At 48.9% G+C, this 19,691-nt stretch overlaps 1 protein-coding gene across 1 annotated transcript in view; it reads right to left on the minus strand.

The window, feature by feature from the left end:
* Window positions 1-232: 232 nt before the first annotated feature.
* The window catches only part of TEKT3 (tektin 3), a 43,027-nt gene continuing 23,568 nt past the window's right edge, over window positions 233-19,691 (minus strand). The window contains exons 4-8 of the mRNA XM_051825164.2: window positions 19,033-19,103; window positions 15,680-15,823; window positions 13,440-13,662; window positions 9,734-9,888; window positions 233-584 (exon numbers count right to left, since the gene is read on the minus strand). Of these exons, the coding sequence (XP_051681124.2) occupies window positions 368-584; window positions 9,734-9,888; window positions 13,440-13,662; window positions 15,680-15,823; window positions 19,033-19,103 (810 nt within the window). The 3' untranslated portion in view covers window positions 233-367. The remainder of the gene's footprint in view (window positions 585-9,733; window positions 9,889-13,439; window positions 13,663-15,679; window positions 15,824-19,032; window positions 19,104-19,691) is intronic.

Here is a 19,691-nt window from a genome sequence, read left to right on the forward strand (position 1 = left end):
CAGGGGCCCAAGGACTTGGGCCATCTTCTATTGCTTTCCCAGGCCGCAGCAGAGAGCTGGACCGGAAGTGGGAGCAGCCGGGTCTCGAACCGGCGCCCATATGGGATGCCTACACTGCAGGCGGTGGCTTTACCCCCTAAGCCACAGCACCGGCCCCAAGGGTATGTCCTACTCAGAACCCAGAAGTTCTAGAAAGTCGTAGACAATGAAGCTGTGGATGCAACCAAAGACCTCCCCAAGAGAAGTAATCGGGACATTGCTATCAATTCTTTAATACATGAATATGTTAGCACTCAGACCCTGGTGAGGTTCTGCCTTTAGCAGGGAGCCCCAGAGCCACACTCGGGGGTGGGGGTGGGGGGTCCCCCTAGCAGAAGCCAACCAGCCGCAGCGTGTTGGGGAAGCTGCGGCGCATGCTCATGCATTTCTCCTGGTCGATGTACAGGGAGTTGGCTTTGACCGCCAGGTCGTGCTCCAGAGTGGCCTTGGTGTGGACCAGCGACTGCAGGGTGTCCTCCGCTTCCCTCAGGCGCTGCTGCAGGGTCTGGATGGTGTCGTCCACCTCGTACACTTCATTCACGAGGCTGCGCGAGGGAACAGGCAAGGTGAGGTCAGCAGGGGTTCATGCCTGTGGCTAGAGATGAGCTGAATGAAGCTCACGGGTAGTTCCGGAGCTCCCGTGGGGGACGTGGCTGCTGTGCTGGGTGTCGCATGTGGGGCCCCATCAGCACGAGGGTTATACCAGTGTCAGAACCGCTTCACGTCATAAAGAAAGCAGTACCTTGTTATCAACTACACCCCATAATCCCAAAGAAAAACTAAGCATATTCTAAGGATACCAGCACATTTTCATTCACACACACATATACAGGTATACATATTTATAATTAGGTACACATACATGTAGGAAATATTATATTTCGAAGAAAGAAGGGGAAAAACCATTTGACACTTTTAAATAGTGAAACTAGGAAAAATCAAACCTCAGTTGGACAGATTTTACACTTATTTTTCACTGAAAAGTGTTTTTATAGTTGAAAAGAGAGGAACATGCAACTATTTTCAGGGGCTAAAATTCAGCCACATCTGTTAACTTATGCTGGATAAGGGACAGTTCCTGGGACACACCCCAAATGCTATAGTCCTCCCCAAGCCAGGTCCCAAGCTAAGTCCCTTCAGGTCCCTGAGTAAGCATTATTGTAATTGTCACAAACTTAACAGGACATAAAACTGATAATGTGTGAAACCAGTGACACAGACAGGATGTGCCAACAAGCTGCAATTCCAATTGTGCTATAATGATGAGAAACATTGTACATTTTTCATTAAGACAAAAAGGCAAACAAGGTAACATTTAACAGCAACATCTGGCATCTGCTTCTGAAAATATTTTAATCACTCTTGCAGTAATTTTTCATTTATTTATGAGTGGCACTTTCAGAAGTGTCCATTGATCGTTTTGCATTTTTTTTCTATGAATTGTCTCTCCCTGTGTTTTGTTCATTTTTCTACCACGGTATTGTCATTGCTTTTGGTTCTTGGCACAGTGCTTTTTAAATACTAGGCATATGGATTTTATTTATTTATTTATTTATTTTTGCCTCTTACACTTGCAATAAATGTTTTCCCTAATTTAAGTTTGTTTTAATGTAGTTTAAGATTTTCAAATTTTAGCAAGTCAAATTTCTCTTTTCCTTTGTGATTTCTGCTATTGTGTTTATACTGACTTATGGCGGTTCAATTTTTTCTGTCTGTACTATAAGGCAAAAGTGATGTACAACTCAGTGGGAAGTGTGCTTCAGAGTGTGAATGTGGATCTTTGCTTGGATAGTGACACACTGTCCGATTGTCTCCTAGGATGCTGGGCACAGCCCTCATCAGCCCCTTGGGCACAGGAGGAACAATGGATTCTCTACAGTGTGCCCTGTTGCCAACATTTCAGATATTGTGATTTGTGTGTTTGCACCCCATCAAGTCTGCAAAATGCCCATCTGCGTGTGTACATGACATAGCCAACAACTGATTGTAAAACATGCTGTGTGTTAGATGATCTTGCCCAACTGTGGGGCAAGAACTGTGTTGTGGCGTAGTGGGCTAAGCCTCTGCCTGCAGTGCCAGCATCTCATAGGGGCACCAGTTCAAGTCCCGGCTGCTCCACTTCCGATCCAGCTCTCTGCTATGGCCTGGGAATGCAGTAGAAGATGGCCCAAGTCCTTGGGCCCTTGCACCCGCGTGGGAGACCCAGAAGAAGCTCCTGGCTCCTGGCTTTTGGATTGGCGCAGCTCCAGCCATCACAGCCAATTGGAGAGTGAACCAATGGATGAAGACCTCTCTCTCTCTCTCTCTCTCTCTCTCTCTCTGCCTGTCCTTCTCTCTGTGTGTAACTTTGACCTTCAAATAAATAAATAAATCTTTAAAAAAAAAAAAAAGAAGGAAATACAGAGCCTCGGTGGCCATATTGAGGAACTGGGTGCCACTTCCTGCCCCCTCCCTCTTGGCTCCTTGTGACCAAAGGGCAGAAGCAGAGACCCAGGAAGTCAGCCTCAGCACACTGGGGTCCTCCAGGGGGGACCCATCCCACCATCTGTCTGTTTGCAGGGTTGCCAGACAACCTTCGGGAGGCTCTAGTTTAAATCTGAATTTCAGAGAAATAAGTAACTTCTTTAGCATGGTTTTAAAAGTGGGGAAAAACACACAAAATGTAAAATTTACCACTTTAATCATGCATGTGTGTGGTTTGATGGCATTAAGTAATCTGCGAGGATACTTTGAAAAGTTTGTGGAGGTAGCAGGACACTTGGTGTATCAGTGCCTATGTTCAAGTCCCAGCTCCTCCACTTCCAATCCAGCTTCCTGCTAATGCACACCTTAGGAGGCAACAGATGACGGCTCAAGCACTTGGGTCCCTGACACCGACATGGGAGACTTGAATTGATTTCCAGACTTCTGGCTTTGGTTGGACCCAGCCCCAGCTGTCACATGCATTTGGGGAATGAACTAGTAGAGACAGACCTCTCTCTCTCTCTCTCTCTCTCTCAAAGTGAAAATTAATTTTTTTCTAATTTTAAAGCTCATAGAAAAGCAGAATTAAAAATTGGGTTGAATGGCAGGTACTTTGCACAGCTGGAAAGATGGTGCTTAGGACACTTGCAGCCCACATTGGAGGTCCTGGGTTCAAGTTCTGGTTCCAATTCAAGCTTCCTACTATTGCTTACTCTGGGAGGCAGCAGGTACTGACTCAAGCACTTGGGTCCCTGTCACCTACCTGGGAGTCCCAGATGGTGTTCCTCGCTCCTGTTTTTGGTAATAATCAATACAGGCATAAATATTTTATTTAGCATAAGTACTCTCAGACCACGATGACGTCATCTCAGTGATGCAATCTCAGACAATGATGGCGTCATCTCAGATAATGGTGACGCCATCTTAGGTGACGATGTCATCTCGGGCAATGGTGATGTCATCTCAGACAACAATGCTATTTCATATAATGATGACGTCATCTCAGACAATGGTGCAATCTCAGACAATGATGATGTCATTAAATAGCCCATGTAATAGTTGGGATACACTTATATGCAAACAAATTTATTTGCAATGAATGGAGATTCAAATTTAACAGACTTCCCAGTGTTATTCTTTGCAACGTTTAGCAACCCTACCACAGAGGCCAGTTTAACAACAGCGCAAGGTAGGTATAGTAAGAGACCTACAGAGCAGAAATTATTCCATTCAAAAGCCCTCATACTGCCCTAAGGGACAAGCTGTTAACCTTTTAAAGTGGAGGTTCAAACCATCAGCAGTTGCTTAAGTTGGGTGGGGGAAGAAGAGGGAATATCATTTTGAACTTTGTATAGATTTGTCTTGTTATATTTTTAAATTGTAATGTATCCCTATCTTACCTATGAATTTTTGTTAAAGATTTATTTCATTTATTTGAGAGGCAGAGTGATACAGAGAGTGGGAGAAACAGAGAGAGATTTTCCACCTGCTGGTTCACTCCCCAAATGCTATCAATGTCCAGGGCTGGGTCAGGCCAAAGCCAGGAGCCTGGAACTCCATCCAGGTCTCCCACAGGAGTGCAGGGGCACAAGCACTTGGGCCATCTTCCACTGCTTTCCCAGGCACAGTAGCAGGGAGCTGGATCAGAAGCACTCAACCGGCACTCTGAGATGAGATGCTGGCATCGCCAAGTGGTTATGCTACAACACCAGCCCCATCTTTCCTAGGAGAATAAGTAACAGAAACAGCAACAACAACAACAAAATTTTTGGAAGAAAGCAACATGGAAAAACTAGTGTAAATATTTAAAGGGAAAATGTCTTTACCTTGTATTGAATAGTGTCATGAGAAAAAAAGAGGAAATACAATTAATGTCTAATAATAATAGCTGCTATATCCAGACAACGGGCTCCTATGCAAGCAATATTTTTTTTAAAAAAATGTATGTTAGACATGGGAAAATAAATTCAGACTATCAGTTGGAAGGTTGGCACGGGCACATTTTTTTTAATGTGCCTGTCGGCAAGAACAGCAAAATGCTCACTTGGCTCACCTCTAGAGAGCCTGGAGAATTCACGCTTTGATTTTTATTTTTTAATTTCATTTCTGGATTTTCACTTTATCTATCTCATTTTCTGGATTTTTCTACCATGAACAGACACTCCTCTTAAAACCAGAGAGAAGATAAACATATTTCAGAAAGCACACAGTAATTTTCAGAGACGAGACAGTCTTTGACCTTTCAGAGGGACCTGGCAGACCCACGCCACGCTGGGGCCAACATCTCCAGGAGCACAGCAAGCGGAGGAAGGTGGACTGGGAATTCCTCCCGTCCACTCCACGGTGCCCACCTTCTGGTAGACCGACCCAGCAGTGGCCAACCCAGGGCTCTGATGCAGGTATGGGGTGCAGAGGCAGGGGTAGGAAGCAAATGTGGCCTGGCACCTGCTCGGGCAATGATGACATCATCTCAGGCAATGATGCAACCTCAGCCAGTGATGACATCATCTCTGGCAAGGCTGCAATCTCAGACCATGATGACGTCATCTCAGACAGTGATGCAATCTTACAATGATGGCGTCATCTCAGATAATGGTGACAGTGACGCCGTCTTAGGCGATGATGTCATCTCGGGCAATGGTGTCATCTCAGACAACAATGCTATTTCAGATAATGATGATGTCATCTCAGACAATGATGATGTCATCCTTACAGATGCCAGGACCAGAAACCTGCCCTGCACCTACCTTCTTCTTTCCCCAAGTCCTCACATCCCTCAGTGGTAAAGTCCTGATAGTCTTGTCTCCTGCACCACTGCACCTTCCCCTCAGCCCTGCAGTCATCCTCAAACGTCCCCTGTGCCGAGGTCACTCTCAACCTACTCTTCGTCCCACTGAGGGACACCAACCTCCAATCCCAGGTGGATTGACACTTCTTCAGGACATCCCTCCCTCAACCATGGGCCTAGGCTGCAGCCCAGTGTGGGACATTCCAAGAGCACCGACCCTCTCATAGCCCTCAGGCATTTGTGACTCCCCGCTGCCTACATCTGTGTTGTGCACTGCCCACCACGCCAAGGAAGCCATGTCCTCCTGCGGCTGCCTCGCTGTATCCATAGCCTCCCCTGCTATGGACAGCCATGCCACAAATACGTGTTGCGTGAAGATAGATCCCCTGGACCAGGTAATACTGGGAGCTGAGAGCAAGGAGGCAAAGGCAGCAAGGGGCCTGAATGGATCTGTTTGGCCACCTGCAGCCAGCACGGAAAGGGGAAGGCGTGATTAGAGGCCCCCATGCGGGCTCCTGGAAGAAATAACGGGCATGGGAAACAAATCTACTCGGTGCATCTCCTTTCGTCTCCCCGGCTTCAGAAGGAACCCTGAACCCAAACCCAGGAAACACAGCAGGTTCATAAATGCATCTTCACTTCTCACTGACAAACACCGGTCTAGTGGAAAATTTATCTAGGGGGTGGGGGATGCTTGACATCTCATACTTTTAAAATATCATTTTTAAAATAGCATTCAAGATCCACAGAAGGCAGCAGTTAGGATCCCAGCTTTCCACTGCTGTGGAGACACAGGTAAGCCATTAGGAATACAATTTCCAGGGCAGGTTTTGTGGCTCAGCAGGTTAAGCCCGCACTTTGGTCACCCACATCCTATAGCAAAGTGCCAGTTTGAGTTCCTGCTACTCTGCATGCAATCCAGCTCCCTGCTAATATATCTTAGGAGACAACGGATGATGGCTCAAGTTGCACGGGTCCCTGCCACCTGCAATGGAGTTCCTGGCTCCTGGCTTTGGCCTGGCCCAGTCCTGGCTATTGCAGGCTTGTGGGGAGTGAACCAGCAGATGGGAGACCTCTCGCTCTGTCTCTCTGTCACTTTGCCTTATAAGTTAATAAAAATAAATTTATATGTTATACAAATACATTCTCCATCATCTTCAAGGACACATTTTATTCCCGGTTTTCTTGTTCTTGGCTGATCACAGAGCTCTGGTCTGCTGAAATCACTCCAAAAAAATTTTTTTTGAACTTCAGAGCTAAAAACATTTTGCATTCAAAAACAAATAAAGCCACCTTCCTTTTCAAAATAAAAGTATCACAATTATTTAAATAAAGCAGAGCCTAGACTGGCTCACAACCAAAAATGCCATGAAGGCTTAGGATCTCTTTTGAAAGAATCCATTTAGAACATTTTAAATGAAAATAAGTCTTGAAGTGAAACACCAGCTTTTCTCCATTCCCCACTTCCTTGAGTTTAGGATCTTTATTTTTTCTCAATCTAGACAGCCAAAAGAATGCTTTTAGAATGATCAGTTTAAGAAGGAAAATAACTCCTTCTCCCAGTAATAATGTTAACCATTTTTGGCAATGATTTTTTTTAAATGTATGTATTTATTTGAAAGGCAGAGTTACAGAGAGAGAAGGAGAGACAGAGAGAGAGATCTATCCACTAGTTCACTCCTCCAAATGGCCACAATGACTGGGGTTGGGCCAGGCCAAAGCCAGGAGCCAGGAGCTTCTTCCGGGTCTCCCACATGGGTGTAGTGGCCCAGGGACTTGGGCCATCCTCTACTGCTTTCCCAGTCACATTAGCAGGGAGCTGGGTCAGAAGCAGAGCAGCTGGGCTCAAACTGGCAGCCATATGGGATGCTGGCACTGCAGGCCATGGCTTCACCCACTGCACCACAGTGCCAGCCCCGGCAATAACATTTTCACAGGAAATCTTGACAGAAATAGAAGTGGGTTTTGTCCTACAGTCAAGTCAAGGTGCAGGAGAAGTAGACACACGAGGAAGTTGGCAGGAAGGAGATTGGAAAAGCCGGGAAAGATCACTCAGCTTCTCCGGAGAGACTGCAAATAACTCAGTGCCAGGTAACTCCAAAGTCTTCCTAGACCGCTCCTCAGAACTGTCTGAAAAAACAACCTTGGAGGCCAGCATCTTGCACAGCTGGTCAAGCCGCCACCTGCAATGCCAGCATCTCACACGAGCGCAGGTCGGAGTTTTAGCTGCTCCACTTCTGATCCAGCTCCCTGCTAATGTGCCTAGGAAAGCTATAGAAGATGGTCCAAATCCCTGGGCCCCTGCACCCATGTGGGGGATTCAGATGGAGCTCCAGGCTCCTGGTTTTACACAGGCCCAGCTCCAGCCATTGCATCCATTTTGTGCAGTGAACCAGCAGATGGAAGATCTCTCTCTCTCTCTCTCTCTCTCTCTCTCTCCCTCTCTCTCTCTTTCTCTCTCTCTCTCTCTCTCCCCCTCCCCTCATCTGTAACTCTGCATTTCAAATAAATAAATATTAAAAAAAAAAAGAAAAGAATGAGCAACCCTGTGTTTGTCTAAAGGCAGTCTGAAGAGTTTACTAGTTCCCAGCTTGGCTTTTGAAGACTCTGCAGAAATTTCTGAAGAATGAAACGTCAGCTTAGCTTCCCCTAGTACTCTCTGCATAAAGTCACAGCTCACCTAATCCTGATAGGCCAGCTGGGTACGCTCTCACTCCTGGGTTCTTGGGAAGCAGTGTGGCATTTTGAGCCGGCTGGGTAGGGGCCAGTTTGGAGGGATTAGGGAACGGCTTAGCTTAAAGCATGAGCTGTTCAGGATGAGGGGGTCTGGGAGTCCCGCTCTGAGGAACACAAGGCCTGGGTGAGCTCCCACATGCCTGTGACCTGGAAAACAGCTCTGCTAAGAGAAATGCAGCTCATCTAGGAAGCAAAGGCCATTCGGATGCACATGCAAACTGACCTACAGGGCTTCTGTCCTGATAAACTCATCTTAAATTGAAAATACTATAGGACAGGGCTGGCGCTGTGGAGCAGTAGGTTATGTCTCTGCTGTGGCACCAGCATCCCATATGTATGGGCACCGGGTTCTTTCCCAGTTGCCCCTCTTCCAGGCCAGCTCTCTGCTGTGGCCAGGGAGTGCAGTGGAGGATGGCCCAGGTGCTTGGGCCCTGCACCCCATGGGAGACCAGGAGAAGCACCTGGCTCCTGGCTTCGGATCAGCGCAGTGCGCCGGCCACAGCGCGCCGGCGGCGGCGGCCATTGGAGGGTGAACCAACGGCAAAAGAAAGACCTTTCTCTCTCTCTCTCACTATCCACTCTGCCTGTGAAAAGAAGAAGAAGAAGGAGGAGGAGGAGGAGGAGGAGGAGGAGGAGGAGGAGGAGGGGAAGGGGAAGGGGAAGGGGAAGAGGAAGAGGAAGAGGAAGAAGAAGAAGACAAGACTAGTGGTATCCCCCCGGCTGTACCAGAGAGGCTTCTGGAACGCCACGTGTTGCCCCCTTTGCCCCTCAAGTTGCTGTCAAGTGGATTCAGCGATGAAATCCAGAAAGAGAAGGCTGATGGGCAGGTATTGGGAACTGGGGACAAAGCCAGAATGGGTGGTGGTGCAGGGGGCAGTGATATTGTGGCCAGTGCTATGCAGGCGCCTCCTTGAGGGAATCTGCAAAGTTAAAAGAATGATAAAACTCACTGAGCACAGGCAGTGTGTGCGTTCCTCCTGCCATGAGTAGGCGGGAGCTGTGCTTAAAGAGCAGCTGTTTTCCATCTCTGAGTGCAGAAGACATGAAAATGAGCCTAAACCAGACCTTTGGGGAGGTGGAGGAGGGGGCTGGGGGAGGGTCTCAGGGCATCACGAGGATGGTCTTAATGACAAGAGCAGACAGGAAGCGCCCAACGAAGTCAGCGAGAGCAAATGAGTGCAGAGGAGCTAGAGGAACTGGTACCAAAAGTGCCTTTTCTGAGGGACTCCCCGGGCACCACAAAGTCCCTCACCTCCGCTCCTTATGAGACAGGTGTTCAGGAAACTTCACAGACTCCCAGGAAGCGCCAAGGGACTCAGACACCTCCAGCATGCACTGAGTGAGCTAAATGTTTGACACTGTGTGTGTGTCTGTGTGTGCAGTGTTCATGTCATTTCCTATTTTTTTAAAACAATTACGGTAAATAATACTAAAATACATAGCATGAAATCTACCCCGGGAGCTGATGTTGCCTGCACAGTTCCATGACACTAAGCACTTGGACATTGTTGCACAACCCTCCCCGAAATCTCCGAAATTTCCCCATCAGCCCACACTGAGAGTCTTCTGCATTGAACACCTCTCCTTCCCCTGCTCACTCTTTGTTGGCAGAAAGCACCTTTGTACCCTGAGCCACAGTGGGGCGGAAGGGTTGTGCCGAGGCGAGCCCCGAGCTCTCCCTCCTGCCCAGCCAGGCCTCCACCTTACCGGAGCTGAGCCATGTCTCGGCAGAGTTCTATGTTGGGTCTCCTCGTGCGCTCGTCCAGTCTGGTCTGGGCCACCTTCAGGAAGGCCGACTTGTCCTTGATGGCCTTCTTGATGGATTCGATGGTCATTTCAGTCTGGAAAATCTCCTGTAGGGTCTGTGGTGAGGAGAAGCCATTGCCTGAGGCGTGGTGCCACCCCCAGGGAACCCTCAGCTTCCCGGCTCCTGGCTGCTTGGCCCATTTGGCGCCTCCTACTCTGGAGTGAGGAAGTCGATTCACTGAGACCCCCCTGGGACTGGCTCTCGTGGCTCCGGAGTGTGGATCTTGAACCCCTCTTCTGAGCTCTGGGTTCACGACCTTGTGTCAGTAGGGCCAGGGTGGGACTATTTACATCACAGAAATGAGCAAAGGCAACAAATTGGGGGGGACTGTCCCAGACACCCCAGATTGCCAGATTTCAGTTATTTACCAGTGTGTAACTCTGATGACAGCGAGGCCGGGAGCTTTGGGGTGTGGCCCTAACCTCCCTCTTCACGTCCATATGTTTTTGCTTCTCTGTCCCTATTCCCTCTCCCTACCGACTTATACATGTGCGGAAGAGCTGCGTGCATTTGGAAAGCTCCTGGGCAGCTAACAGCAGAGGAAACCACAAGTTACGACTGCTGGAGTGGAGGGAGACACGAATGCGCCAGGCAGGGCCACTGCTTGAACAAAGACTTGCAGGCAGCAAGCAGATCCGAGGTTGACATGGGGGTCTGCAAAGAGACCACCACGGTGGTTGGTATGGGTGGTTCATGTGCCTGGAGAGAAACCTGAGAAAGGAGGTTGGAGCCAGGCTGGAGAAGACATTGACCAGGAGGTACACAGGGCCAGGGGCCACCTGTGTTTGGACAGTAAGAAGCCTTTCTAAACCTGAGCTGAGGGTTCTCCCGGAAGCTGAACAGGTTTAAGCTGCAGCACGCCTCCCTTGCTAGGGCTCAGCACCGGCAGTTTTGTATTAATGATTTCTGTCTTGACAAGCGTCTTCCAAATTGCCTATTCTGGATTCCTCCTTGGCTCCTCCCCCTGCCCTCCATTGAGCCTGATCTCTGCTCCCCGAGCTCCACAACCTCCCCACGATCGACCCTCAGCCCCTGCTCCTTTCCTGGGTCCTGGAGACACGCCCAAGTTTTCCCCAAATTGCTTTAAAGCCTCATGTGTTTACCACAACTCTTCCTCCTGGGTCTTCTCCATTCCCTCTCCTGGTGTCCACCGCCGAGTATTATTCAACCTTGGCCCCGGGCCTGCTCCCTCCTCTTCCAACCCAGCCAGTCTCCCAGTGTGCCCTATCTGTGGCCTCAGCCTCCCTTAGGAAACGAAAGCCAACCTCAAGGCCAAGGTCAAGGTCTCCCTGATGCCTCCCCCTCCTTGAAACTTGCACCCTACTTGCTTTCTGCAGTCAGCTGCCGTCCGAGACCCTGGCCTGTCTCTCTGACACTCTCCTCATTCACCTCTAGGGAAAGGTGCTGCCCTTGGGGAGTTTGCCGCGGCAGCACTCCCCCCACCCACTGCCGCCGCCCCGCCCAACTCCCCCCTACACAGATGTCATGCCATAGCACTGATTTGGCACTGGTGGATTCCAGGAACTCCTAAATCTGTCACTTGGGCTTTGATCTCTCGCCCAAGTTTTCAACAGCTGACTTACAATCTCCAGGGCTGCCTTCAAATGCTCCCAGCTCCCTGAAGCCACGCCCTGCCTCTTTCCAGAGGAAACCACTTGCCCCTCCTGCTGAACAACCTAAGTGTTTTCTCTGCGGCTGTTTTCTCTGTGTGTGTGTGTGTGTGTTGTCTCACTGTAACACGGTGATGCTCCCATGTGAATGTGCCGACAGGCCCAGCACAGCACCCTGAATGAATCTGTTATGGCGTCCACTGTGTCTCCTCCCTCCAAGATCCCTACGTTGAAGCCCTCACCCCCCAGGACCTCCGACTGTGACCATATTTGGAATCAGGGTTCTGCAGAGGTGATGAAAGCTAAAAAGTAAAATCACAAAGGCGGGCCCGACTCCAACAGGACCAAGTGTCATTATACTTAGAGGACATCTGGACACAAGTGGAAGACAGGGGAGGACCTGGGGACAAGATCCCACCTGACAACCGAGGAGACAGAAGCTCAGGAGCCACCAGGCCTGCCGACATCCAGTCTCAGACCTTGTCCTCCAGAATGGGGGAGAAATCCATGTCCATGGTTTGAGCCACCTGTCTGTGGTGTATGCTGCTCTAAGCAGCCCTAGCAAGCTAATGGTTGTAAATAAAACTCGTTGACCATAGGAACTCCATCAAAGCAGCTTTCTAAAGCAGAAGTGAGAAATGTCCAGCCTGCAAACCATAGGAAGCCCAGGGAGCCTTGGTGTAGCCCTGCCAAGGCAACCACAGGTGAGACTCCATGTTCAATGAATCCCCAGCGGGCTCATTCTCAAGTTGATAACTTTGTGTGGCCCGCGAATGATGCTATCAATATACAAATGGCCCTTGGAGGAAAACAGCTTCCCCACCCCTGCAGGCGCTTTTGAACTGTGTTTTAATGCCCAGTGGGTAACCCCTGACCATCCCCATCAAGGTCTTCCATATCTTGGCTACAACCCGCTTTGCCAAGTTTCTGTCCCAAGACACAAACTACCCCTCACCCGGCACCACAGTCTCTCTGGAGATCTGATCAACCTCTGATTTACTACCCCCAAGTTTAAGAAGTTGCCCCCCTCCCCAGGATATTTGGGTCTCCCTCCATAGTTCAAATACACTTTCTGTGTTTGTTGCTTGGCAATCGTAACTCGGGACTCTCTGTTACTACTAATCATGAGCTTTCCACATGCCTGCCTCTCTTCTGCACACACACAAGCTTCCTGCAAGCAAACCCTGCATTTCTGGCTTTTCTCTCTGCCTTTCACAGCAAGAAGCACGTTGTCCGGTTGAACTGATGTTTGTTGCCTAAAGAAAGCACCATGAAAATGGAAGCTACATGTGCTGCATCCTGGGGGAAACGGGGAGCCCTCCATTGAGTAGTAGCACCTTGAGCCACAAGGCTGACAGTGCAAGGAACTCAGAAAATAGAAACGACAACACTACTACATCCAGCAGAAGCCACAGCCACAGGACTGATGCTAGAGCAAGGAAGAGCTCCTTGTTTATCTGGAAATAAACCCCTTCTGCTCAGATCCTCCACTCAAATCCTCATTGTAAAAGTCTGATTGCTTAGGGCACTTGCAGAATTTCAATATCAGAAACACTTGGGCCTACCTAATAGTTGCCTGTATTTGGTTCCGTCTTCTAGAAAGAAGGTCTGAAATAACTGAAAAATGCCTCCCATACGTCCTAATAAAAAAGTCACTTCCTAATTATATATAAGGATCCATTACATTTGAATAATATTTTTATTTCCAAAAAACACTAAGACCCTTTCACTACACACTGCCTTCTTTGTGTTCCAAATACCAGCGGCTTCTAGTTTCATTTTGACACCTGGCTACCTGGTGGAAATCAATGGTACCCATTGTGCCGTTTTTAATGTTTCTTACTCTGGATGGCCGGGAAGTCGTGTGCCTGCTGCTGTCTTTCTGGGTGTGGTGAGAGATTTGTGGTCCCAGAGGACCCTGCCCTGTCCGGGTTAGCTGGGAGTTGGTGGGAGTGGGAGGTGGGGGTGGGTGGTTTCCCACAAGGGGGTTGCCTACCTTCGCTAAGTGAATCTGAATCTTATTCTTGGCGTCCGCAGTCTCCGCGATGCGATTCGTGAAAGCCAAGTTCACTCTGTTGAACTGATTCCACATCTCGTTGGCAGTCACCACCAAGAGGTTCTCAATGTCATCTCTGAGCTTCGCCGAGGCTGTCCGCTCACTCTGGGAGCGCAGGATGTTGTCATCCGTAAATTTCGCCCAGGTTTCAGGCACGGAGATGCTGAGAAAGGCAAACCAGGCAAGGGCCACATGGTCGAATCAGCCTGGACAGTCGGCAGGCGACCGTCTCTCCTGGGACAAAGAAACTCCCCCCAAATCGTGGATACTGCTTTCATCTCAGAAAATGAACACAATAGAGTAAAGCTTATTTTAAAAAAAGAAAACACTTCTCTTGGGGTGGTTGAAGGTGCCTGTATCCCACTTTGGAGGCACTGGGTTTGAGTCCTAACTCTACCTCTGAATTCCAGCTCCCTAACAACAGAGACCCTGGGTGGCAGCAGGTGCTGGCTCAAGTAGTTGGGTCCCTGCCACCCATATGAAGGATATCTGGATTGAGTTCCTGGCTTCTGGCTCCTGGCTCCAGGTCTCAGATCCAACCCCAGCCCACCCAGCCATTACATGCATTTGGAGAGTGAACCAGCAGATGGGAGGTCTCCCTCTGGCTCTCTTTTTCTGTATCTCTCTAGCTCTCTAGTAGATTTTTTAATCACATTTTTTCTCTTATTTGTGGAACTTAATATATAGACAGAGTACAAAAATTATGTGGCTATCATATCTCTTGTTATTTAGTTGTAAATGCTGATTTACCGAATCATACCATGGAAATGACAATGTACTTTTTTTTTTTTTTTTTTTTTTTTTTTTTTTTTTTTTGACAGGCAGAGTGGACAGTGAGAGAGAGAGACAGAGAGAAAGGTCTTCCTTTGCCGTTGGTTCACCCTCCAATGGCCGCCGCGGCCGGCGCGCTGCGGCCGGCACACCGCGCTGATCCGATGGCAGGAGCCAGGAGCCAGGTGCTTTTCCTGGTCTCCCATGGGGTGCAGGGCCCAAGCACCTGGGCCATCCTCCACTGCACTCCCTGGCCACAGCAGAGGGCTGGCCTGGAAGAGGGGCAACCGGGACAGAATCCGGCGCCCCGACCGGGACTAGAACCCGGTGTGCCGGCGCCACTAGGCGGAGGATTAGCCTAGTGAGCCGCGGCGCCGGCCGACAATGTACTTTTCTTTTCCCATGCTACAATTATTGTCAGGAATCTCTGAGTCTGTAATATTAGTACTCCTGTTTTCAAGAAAAAATATAGAGGCCAGCATGTTGGAATAGTAGGTTAGGTCCCGTATGGGAGCTGGTTGGAGTCCTGACTGCTCCACTTCCCATCCAGCTCCCTGCTAGTTCACCTGGGAAAGCAGTAGAAGATGGCCCAAGTGCTTGGGCCCCTGCACCCACATGGGAGACCCGGATGGAGTTCCTGGATCTGGCTTCTATCTGGCCCAGCCCTGGCCTGGTAATTGCAGCCATCTGGGGAGTGAGCCACGGGATGGAAACTCTCTCTCTCTCTCTCTCTCTCTCTCTCTCTCTCTTTCTCTCTCTCTCTAACTCTGCCTTTCAAATAAATTCTTTTTTAAGAAAAAAAGAAAGAGAAATAGTGTTTTTTTTAAAGAAGGAAGGGAGGGAGGGAGGGAGGGAGGAAAAGATGTGACACAGCCCTTTACAAAGGAATACAGATGGCGACTGTGAAAGTCCGGACCCAGAACACACACACCAGTGAGCACGTGTCCAGAGCTCCACGGGCGTGTCACGCTTGGGCATCCTCCCTCCCTTCCACTTTTTAACCTCTGCCACGGTTTGTTACCCTCCACACAGGCAGTTGAACTGCCGTGGAGGCAAGTGTTAGGAGCTGGGTCTCTAAGAGATGGTAGTGAAGAGGGTTGACGGTCTGTGGTTCAGAGTGGGTTACATCCCGAGGGAGTAGTGAGTCAAAGCAAGAGCAAGTGGGTGCAAAAGTCAGTGCACCCCATTTCCTTCCCACCGTGTTAGGACACAGGACAGAAGCTCCCACCGGAAGCCGCTGCCACGCCCTTGGCCAAGAGCCAAATCCACCTCTGCCCTCTCTCAGCACCATGTCCAGGTCCAGCAACAGAAAAGAGATCGGGTCGGTGCTTAAGCTGCACCAGCTCCAAAGGCCAGAGAAGGAACCGAAGGCCAGGGAGTCCACAGGAGAGCGCTCATGCCCGACTCACGTGGCGTCCACCCTCTCCACGCCCCGGAAGTAGCTGACGCCATCGGAGGTGTTGCGCAGGTGGTGGCATTTGTCGTCGATGCGCTGAGCCGCCTGTTTGTCGTTCAGGTCCTTCTCCAGCTCGTGCTGGGCTGCTCTGTCAGAGCTAGGACAGAGCAGGGAGGCGGAGCTTCAGGCTCAGATGGTCATGGTTTCCTGCAAGAGGGTGGGGCGGCCCTTCCCTGGTGGGACCCTCTTGTTCTCGCTCTCCCCATCCCTCCTTCTCCATCCAAAGGAGCCTTCTCTGCACCTGCCTTCATGCACCTGCCGGTCCACACTTCCCCACCCGTGGCATTGGGGTAGAAGTAGGGAGAGGAAATGCAAACAGACGTGGGTTTCTTCCTAACACCCACAAACCATCCCAGACAGGATATTGCTTTAAAGGAATCCATCCATATGTATGCCTTCCTTCCCCTCTTCCATGTCCTCACCGTTTCTCCTGCAATCCCCAACAAATTATAACAGAGCCTCCCTCACAATTCATGGGTGACCTTGGTTTGTGGCCATGCTGCTGCTAAGAATTTTGCCAGGAGTTGAAAACCAAGGGTCATAATTAACCTCCAGGGTTTAGAGGCTGCTGGAAGAGATGAGGAATTGGCCCACTCAGCTCAAGTGCTCCAGCAACCCCCCATGCTGGGAAGGGAGAGAGAGAGGTCTTGGTGACTGTGAGATGCATCGCCCTCTCTGGTGGCCTGGGCAGAGAGGGGACCCACAGCTCTCTCCCAAGGAGACAGACCCAGGGGCAGGGGCATAGGGAACAGGGGAGCCACATCTCTTTATTCTGAAATAGTTCAGTGAACAAATAATTATTGAGCACCAACTATGTGCCAGGCACTGTTCTACAAGCCTAGCAAGCATCAATGGGCAAAATAAATGTCACTTCTCTAAGAAGCCTATGTTCTGCTGGGAGGAGACAGGCAACTTATCTATAATGAATAGGCCATCGATACAACTAGAAGAACAAAGCAGGGAAAAGGTGGCCAGGAGCAAGAGTTATGACTTTAAATGGGATGGTCGGGGCCGGCACTGTGGTGTAGCAGGTAAAGCTGCCACCTGCAGTGCCGGCATCCCATATGGGCACCGGTTTGAGTCCTGACTGCTCCACTTCTGATCCGGCTCTCTGCTATGGCCTGGGAAAGCAGTGAAAGATGGTCCAAGCCCTTGGGCCCCTTTATCCACGTGGGAGATCTGGAGGAAGCTCCAGGTTCCTGGATCATCTCAGCTCTGGCCATTGTGGCCATCTGGGGGGTGAACCAGTGGATGGAAGACCTGTCTCTCTCTCTCTTTCTCTCTCTCTCTCTCTCGTTCTCTCTGCCTCTGCCTCTCTGTAACTCTGTCTTTCAAATAAATAAATCTTTAAAACAAAAAATGGGATGGTCAAGCTAGGTCTCGCCAGGAGACATTGAACAAAGACTTGAAAAAGGGGGACTCAGATCCTGCAGGCCCCTGTTGGACACTGGAGTCAGGTTTCTCTCTGGGAGAAACTGGAGACCGTTGAATTGCAAGTCCAGGGCTGAAAACAGGCTGTGGGAGACCCACAGAGCTATGACTACAGTGACTCAGGTGCAAAATGATGGTGGCTTGGACCAAGGAGGTCACAGTGAAGGAAGTAAGAATTGTTCAGATTCAGGATATGTTTTCAAGACAGGACCAAGATAATCCCTTCTCTATCAAGACAGAGGAGCAACAATAGAATAGAATTCCATCAACCGAGGTGGGGGAGGCTGTAGGTTGGGAGGTTAGGGAGAAGAAGGAAATTTAAATGACACTAAGCTTGAATGTTCATTACACCCTGTAAGTGGTGATACCACACAGGTTGTTGGGATGTAGGAGAGAGGTCTTGGCTAGCAGTAAAAAGTTCAGAGTCATTCACATATAAGATAGCATTTGAAAAAGTGGGACGACTGGATGATCTTAATCAAGTGGTCTTGGCATATAGAAGTTACGTGGTAACAGATTTTTTAATTGAATCAACTAGTTCTGACTGAAGGTTGCCTGAAATTTAGCCTATACCTATGGGCAAGAGCTAATTTTGTTTTATTTGTAGAGATGAGGCAGTAATGTGCCGCTGCTCTGTGTTTTGTGAGTTCTAAAACCTGTACAAAGCCTTTCCTTGCTACTTGTGTGTGAAGTCTCTTGCTTTGGGTTATGATGCTAAAACTCTGGGTAGCAGAACTTAACCAAACTCTCCGGGTGTGGCCTGTGGTGCAGATGGGAGTGGAATGGGGACAGATGAGATGTAGCTGCGCCAGGGTGCAACAGTGAAAGCCAGGGAGAGGCAAGGAGACATAAAAGATGGGCAGGACGTTGTAGACTGTGGACAAAGATCAGGATTAGGAACTGGGCCAGAGGAAAACAGAGCAGAAACAGTTCTGCAGGTCCCACAAATCCTAGAGGGCAGGACAACGACATGAGTATCAGGAGTGCACTGCTTATACTCCCAGTTTACCCATCGAGTTAAAAGCTACCTGTATAGGAAACCAAACCATACACTGTCAGTCATCCTCAGCCAGTCTTTTGCCTGTCACAGCTCAAAAGATTCAGCATATAACATTCACCACCCTTCCCAGTGCTGGTCCTGGGTGCACAGTGCGTTCACTAAGCAAGCAGCACTGACACTTTTCATTGTCTTAGCCCCTTAGGGGTATCACCCATGACCTCTGACCATGTTCAAGGACATATAGCCATCATTTCTGTTCAGTGGCATGTGCTCAATTGGTATTTGGTAACTGTTGTTATTATCACTAAAGATCTTCCTTTGATTATTATTCTTCCTTCTTCCCCCCCTGCTCTCCCATTCTCAGCCTAAATACTAAGCTCCTTTTACCGCCAAGAGAAGAGAGCCAGGCCCTTGAGGAATGTGTGAGCTGGTGAGATACAGGATGGGTATAAGAAGTCCCAGTGCAATGCAGGGTTAGCAAATGCAGCAATGGTTGAGCAGGGAGGGCTGCGTCTTTAAAGAGAGATGGAACATGAGGCTAAGTGAGCCACAGTTTGTTGCTTATCCAGCTGTGAGGGCTAAACACACACAAGACAATCTCTCAACAAAAATCAGCCTTTTGAGTTCAAAGACTCTTCAGCCCTACTCCAAGGAAGGACAGAAATACCTTCTACAATATCTAAGGGTTATTTAAGTAACAATTTTAAGGTGAGAACTCCACAAAACCTCCTAGTAACCTTTGAATAAAAATGTGTGCACAATATGTGTGTGCGTGTGTGTCTATGTGTCCGTCCTTCTAAGAAGTTAGGAGGCTAAGAAGAATCTGACCAGGTCAAGGACAGATTCTAAATTGTACCAAGAGGTAAAACTCTTACGCGAGTTGGGCAACAGCCTTATCCAAATGCAGCTTCATTCTTTCTTGACAACACAGAATAACATCAACTTCCTACTCAAGTCAAAAGAAAAAAAAAGGCACATTAATGTTTTCATTATTGGATGTAACATCCTCAGTCAGCAACATAGCAAACCACCAACACAGGAAAACTTCATGTCTCAAAAAATTTTGAAGTTATATAATAAAGGATTATCCATTAACTTATGTAAATTGACCAATATGCTCCCCCACCCCAACATTGCAAACTAAATATTAGACCGAGATGCGTTCTTCATAGGGCTATAGCAAAGTTATATTATGGTACCTGATAGAACCCAGTTAAAAAATGTAGGTTTTTTTCCTCTCTTTTCTCTTTTTGTTCTTCATTAAAACCATAAAAAGCAGGAAGACAATAGGCCAACATTCTGGTAATATGCAGGGTTGAATTTAAGTGCATGGCTTCTTCTATAACAGCTGTTCTTGCAAGACAAATTAAGTCAGGGAGGGGGGAGACCTGTTCTCTGTCAGTGCCTTTCACCTGAACAGACCAACTTCCACCCTGTGAGGTCAGCCCTCCATGGCTCCTGTCTGTGTACGGCAGCCCAGCTCCCAACACTTGCACAAACACCAGTGTCAGCCAGGCACTCTACCTGGTTACCC

This window comes from Oryctolagus cuniculus, chromosome 17 (genome assembly GCF_964237555.1).
Source record: "Oryctolagus cuniculus chromosome 17, mOryCun1.1, whole genome shotgun sequence".
Classification (NCBI taxonomy): Eukaryota; Metazoa; Chordata; class Mammalia; order Lagomorpha; family Leporidae; genus Oryctolagus; species Oryctolagus cuniculus.